Source organism: Macadamia integrifolia, chromosome 12, assembly GCF_013358625.1.
Source record: "Macadamia integrifolia cultivar HAES 741 chromosome 12, SCU_Mint_v3, whole genome shotgun sequence".
NCBI lineage: Eukaryota > Viridiplantae > Streptophyta > Magnoliopsida > Proteales > Proteaceae > Macadamia > Macadamia integrifolia.
In genome coordinates, this window is record NC_056568.1 from 3031624 (window position 1) to 3037611 (window position 5988).

At 37.4% G+C, this 5988-nt stretch overlaps 1 protein-coding gene across 1 annotated transcript in view; it reads right to left on the minus strand.

Annotated features, from left to right (window-relative positions):
• Positions 1-402: 402 nt before the first annotated feature.
• LOC122057605 overlaps positions 403-5988 on the minus strand; it is a 7951-nt gene continuing 2365 nt past the window's right edge. Inside the window, exon 2 of the mRNA XM_042619758.1 lies at positions 403-561. Coding sequence (XP_042475692.1) covers positions 418-561 — 144 coding nt within the window. The 3' untranslated portion in view covers positions 403-417. The remainder of the gene's footprint in view (positions 562-5988) is intronic.

The following is a 5988-nucleotide window of genomic DNA, read 5'->3' on the forward strand; positions in this document are numbered from 1 at the left end:
AAACTGGCCCACATTGATGAATAATAAGATCCATGCAATGCAAAGTTCAGCTCCTCAACCGTGGGACTGGTTTTGAGAGAAAACTGCATCATTGATGGATGGGTCTAGAGACTACGGGGCACACAAACATGCATGCACAAAAGTTTTTCCTGGGTTGAAATTATAGTTTTAGAACTTTCTAGGTTACTATATAGATTCCTCTAAAATATTGTGGAGTTTGAGTTGATTTGATTTTTTTATTTTTTATGTTTTGACTTATATAACAGGTCCCGTCGTTCAGTTTCTGAATTTATTCTTAAGTGGCTTTCAATCAGCCTGGTGGATGATCATACAATGCAAATAATTACGAACAGTACCACCAAAATATGCAGAAAAATAACACAAAAGAAACAGGTTCTGAAATCATATAACATTATCCTAGGATTTTGTCAACCCAACCTGTAGCTTAGTCTGCAGCATATCTGCTTCCTGCAACTTTTCCTGTATTCTCTTTTCACAATTTGTTATAGTCTTTTCATAAGCAGCATTTTCTTCTTGCAGTGCAACTTCCCTCAATTGTGCCTGGCCATAAAGTGCAAAGTCAATAATTAGACATACCAAAGAAACAGTAGGTACAACTGAAAGAAACTTTTGCCAACTTTTAGGCCAAGTCTTGTCCAATATATAAACTCTGTGTCGATGCCAGCTACTCTTTTATAACACAAAGTATGGAATCCAACACTGCATATTCAGTGCATCTCAAGAAAGAAATATTTTTTACAAGTCAATATACTAACTAATAATCCTAACATGTTATAGGACAGTCCATTGAGCACGATATAACTACTGTTTTGCTACTTTCGAGAAAATGACTAAAGCTCTTAATTCTATAGTTACATTGTTTTAATATAGTTAAGTGTGCAATCCTACTTACAACCCACCACTCCTTGATGAAGCCAGCCAACACTTGATCTCAAATAAGAGATCAAGGATTTGATTGGCGAAGCACAAGCCCATGTTAAAGGAGATTTTCAGTTGAATCAAGGGCTGAAAAAAGTGTGCCGGTTTTAAGAAATCAGCAGCCTGCGATTGGGGGGGGGGGGGGGGGGGGGGGGGGAAGAAGGGGAGAGAAAACAGGTTGCTCTCCAAAAACAGAAGAAAGAATGACAGCTGTAGGGATGAGAGAGAGAGAGAGGGGGCTGGGGGACTGACTAGTTACCTAAATGGAAAAATTGACTAACTTTCTAAAATGTGCATCCTCACAATTGTGTTTTACCCTTCAGATTTGACAAAGTACTTTTAGGAAGCTGAATAATTCCAAGTTCATGCCTCATGATCTTGAGAAATCTCCGGCTTGTAGGAAATGTATGGGCTCATTGGCAAGGAAAAGATAACAGGATATCATTCCATAGGCTGCCCTTGCAAGTGACACATAACTTTGGCTTCCGGTTGTGGTGACAAGTGGGCAAGGGCTCTTGCACTATGTATGAGTGCAAGTAAATAAGCTAATCCAAAAACGTAGGATTAGATTAGCATCATGGAACATAAGAACTTTAACAGGAAAGAGTTTAGAATTGATAGATATAACGAGAAGAAGAATTAAATGACTTCAAGATCACTCTATTGACGCATGCACATGCAAGAGTGCTGCATGTGTGAGCATGCACTCGAATGCACGTCTGTTTGGTAAGAGAGAGTGAACAAGCAAGAGAGAGAGATCCATGGAGTCAAATGAGCAATGGGATAAAACTAACAGCCTTACCAGAAGTACCTCTCTTTGAGGTAAATCCACAAATATATTACATATTATGTAGGTCCATTCAGCTAGTTGCATATTTATTATTTCATCCGCAAAGTAAAACTTGTAACAATTCCTCAAAAATTATGTTCAGTTCAAACAACTGCCACAGTTCATATTTTCCTCGGAATCATCCCCTGAAAAAAATTCCAAACATTGACATCTAATAGAGACATTTCTTTAAACAATGTGCTAAAAATAATGGAAAGTAACTCATACCCACTACAACAGCAACTAAGGGCCTAAGGCAGTTGTACAATAGTGTAAAAGCATGCCTTCTACCAATTTTGAGTTGCTTATTCTTTTTATAAATTTTCAAATTCAATTATAAAGATATTTGCACATTACATTATAGTTTTCAAGGCATCAAGGCACTTTGGGGTCACTTAGGCAGGCGCCTTGGTAGCCATGTTGGTGTCTCCTTGCGTCCAGGTGATGCAGATGAGTCACTTAATGGGCTTATTTTATTGTAAATAAGCTTTAGCTTGGGTTATGTATGTATTGGGCTTTTGATCCCATAAGTTTTCTCTGTAATGGGCCACTTTAATGGGCCTAAAATATGGGTAGAAAGTAAGAAAACAGGATTTAATTCATTAGTTTAGTTAGAGTCCTGTTTTAAGTCTATTTTCTTTGTTATTTCAATTTCCTAGTCAATTTAGGCTTCCCAATTAGTTAAGGATTGGGTTAGGCCTTTTTTTTTAGTATTTGAGTCAGTTTTGAGGCTTCTATATAAGTTTGTAAGGGGCTACAACATTGAGTACGAATTTATGAATAAAAAAAAAAAAAGATGGCTTATGTGTTGTGCTGTGGGATGCAGTTGGATGAGATGCCCTAGGTCAGATGCCTAAACTTGGGAGTGAGATGCCCATTCACTAGTTCTTCTTTCCTCTTCTTAACCCTCCATCGAATTCTCCTTCTTTTCTTCATTCTCTTATTTTGTTTTGTTCATACTATCTGCCACACTATTTTATTTTATTGAATTTCCTAAAGATCTTACCTGGGATTGGATCACTTGTGACCCAATCTTACATTATTTAGTATCAAAGCTAGGTTGAAGAAAGCTCCAATCAATACTCACTGGAGGATGTGATGAAATCCCTCCAACGGCTAAACACAAGGATGGATACTATGAACCTAAAGTTTGAAGAATTGAAGGAGGCTGCTGCTGCCCAATCTAATGCTCAGTCACATCATTTTCGTGGGGAATTCCTTGAATGGATATATGAATTAGATGTGTACTTTGACAACTAAAACTTGACAGAGAATACATTTGCTCCCAGATGAGTGATTATGTTTGAATACAAAGGAGAGTCCGTGAAAGGCAACTTCAAGCTCAAGGGCAAAGCCTAGAACTTGGGACGAGATGCAATACGAGTTGGTGGGCATGTACCTATCTAAGCATGAATGAAGAATGTATTTTCCTCCACCACATTTTCAAAAGCTACCTGCAATTGATAAGAGCATGAAGGAATCATCGGTCTCTATTGCATAATGCATTGTAAAGGAGCATCAAGAGAAGACACCTCCGACCAATGAACTAGAGTCAGAAGTTGAGGTTAGTATTGGTGAAAATCCAACAACTCCTACTGTCGAGGGAGAGAAAGTCATCGATGTTCCTATCAGAGAGATTAATGTGGATGAAATCAAAAGCAACATAATCACAATTGTGGACAAGAAACCCAAGGAGAATGGTGCTTCAACATTTGTGATGACTGTGAACAACCAAGAGAAAGATCCTAAGGAACTTGAGATTGAAATTGTGGAGGCCAAGAATACAGTGGTTGAAGGCATTCATGTGGATGATCCCATGGATACATTTGAGATTGTTGACCCTGAACATGTGGAGTTCATCATCCCATTAAAGTATCTTGAAGATTGAGCTTCTCACATTCTAGACTACATCCTTATTATCAAAGAGTTACCTGAATTTTTCTACGACTTGATGAAAACGTGCACGATGCTATAATCACCCTCACACTCTACAATATTCGAGGACATTTTTTCTAATAGAGGGCGAATTGATACAGATTAGTCACTTCATAGGCTTATTTTATTGCAAATAAGCCTTAGGTTAAGTTATGTATGTGTTGGACTTTTGATCCCATGGGTTTTCCTTATAATGGGCCACTTTAATGGGCCTAAAATATAGGTAAAAAGTAGGAAAATAAGATTTAATTCATTAATTTAGTTAGAGTCCTATTTTGAGTCTATTTTCTTTGTTATTTCAGTTTCCTAGTCAGTTTAGGTTTCTCAATTAGTTAAGGATTGGATTAAGCCTTTCCTTTTTAGTATTTGAATCAGTTTTGAGTCTTCTATATAAGTTCGTAAGGGGCTACAACATGGAGTACGAATTTATGAATAAAAAAAAATGGCTTATGTTGTTGTGCTGTGGGATGCAGTTGGGTGAGATGCCCTAGGTGAGAGTGAGATTCCCATTCACTAGTTCTTCTTTCACCTTCTCAACCCTCCATCAAATTCCCTTTCTTTTCTTCATTCTCTTATTTCTGTTTTGTTCATACTATCTGCCACACTATTTTAATTTATTGAATTTCCTAAAGATACTACCTGGGATTGGATCACTTGTGACCCAATCTTACATTACCAGGCCCCCCTCGAAAGCCTTGGGTTTCCTAAATGCTGTGACAACTATGCCAACTACAATGTAATGGTGGGTCAGAGAAATATTGCGCTGAATATCATGTGTAGTCATTGAATGAATAGAATTAGAAATACTCTTCTAATTAAGAAGTTACCCATTACCACTGATTCTAATTAAACAGAGGGAACTTCTCAACAGTTATTCACTAATAAAATAATATCCTTTGTCATGCCCTGACTTCTGCTACACACTGTGTTCTGAAACACTTGAAATTTTAATGTTACACATAGGCACCCAACCAACAATGTATTCTCTTAGAGAAGTAGGAAAAAATGATTACTCTAGTCCCTTAGAACGCATACGCATAATTGTTGGTGTTGATCCAAATCAATAACCATCTACATTCCTTTGCAGCCCCAAGGAAAATGGAAGACAGAAAAAGAAATATCAACAACTAGGTTCATAAATCTTTTGAGTTGATCACATTCACCCAAGGCTACCATGAGGTGGCTTATCATCTGGAGATTTTTTTCAAATAGCACACGTGCTAGTCGAATAGTAGATATATTTTTTGCACTGTTCACCATAAAGCTCATTTGATGATCCAACTGAGAATATATTCCAGATTACAGAACTCAGTCAAAATGTATATATGTAATGGAATATATCAGATCAAAAAGTTGTAAAACCACTTATTACAGCAGGGAAAGAATAGGAAAAGAAAAACCAGGTGGTTTCAATTTGCAACCACCAAAACCTCTTAAAACGTGCCCCTGCCTTAGCCAAAGAATGTGCCTCAGGAATACACTCTCTTACGCTAAACTCAACAGAAGACCACAAGAAACTAAGAATATCAACTAAGACTGGACACAGTTGCCAATCAAATCCCAGAAACTGGTTCTTCACTTTCACTAGAGAAAGGCCATTCAAAAAAAAAAAAAAAACTACTTCTTCAAGTTTAACTACAACATATCATCACTGCCTCTGTCAAAGAACAAGCCTCGACAATGGCAGGATTGTCATTTGAATCAAACAAACACTTTGCTACAACAAACTCACCACTGCTCTCGAATAACAATTCCTCTCCCTCTGCCAACTCTTCCTCTTGTTCCATGCACCATCAGAGAAAGCACAAGCCAAATCTGAAGGGATTGAAATTCTAGGTCTCTCACAAATTCAGCTGAGAACAGGGTGGAGGTATGAGAATTAAAAATAGCTTCCAAATATTCAAAAGACATATGTTCTTCCGCATGGACACATTCTAAGGGCTCTTCTCCTGAAAACACAACTTTGTTCCTCATTTTCCAGATCAGCTAACAGAGATGAAGCCAGCTCAGGACCTATCCGTTCCTTTTCAGACTCTTGTCAGCCTAGGCAACCATCTTAGACAGCCAATCTTGGAAGCTGCTCCAATGAATCTCTCCTCTGGTTTAGGTTTTAACGAAAACTGAAACCCAAACCAAGGCAAGCTAAAAATTTTACAATATATATATATATATATATAAAAAAAAAAAAAAAAAAAAAAAAAGAAGCATGGGTGGCTGTTTCTGTTCCTTCTTGAGATCACAAAGATCAGATTGGGCCAACTTTTGAGCAAATAATTTTTTATTAA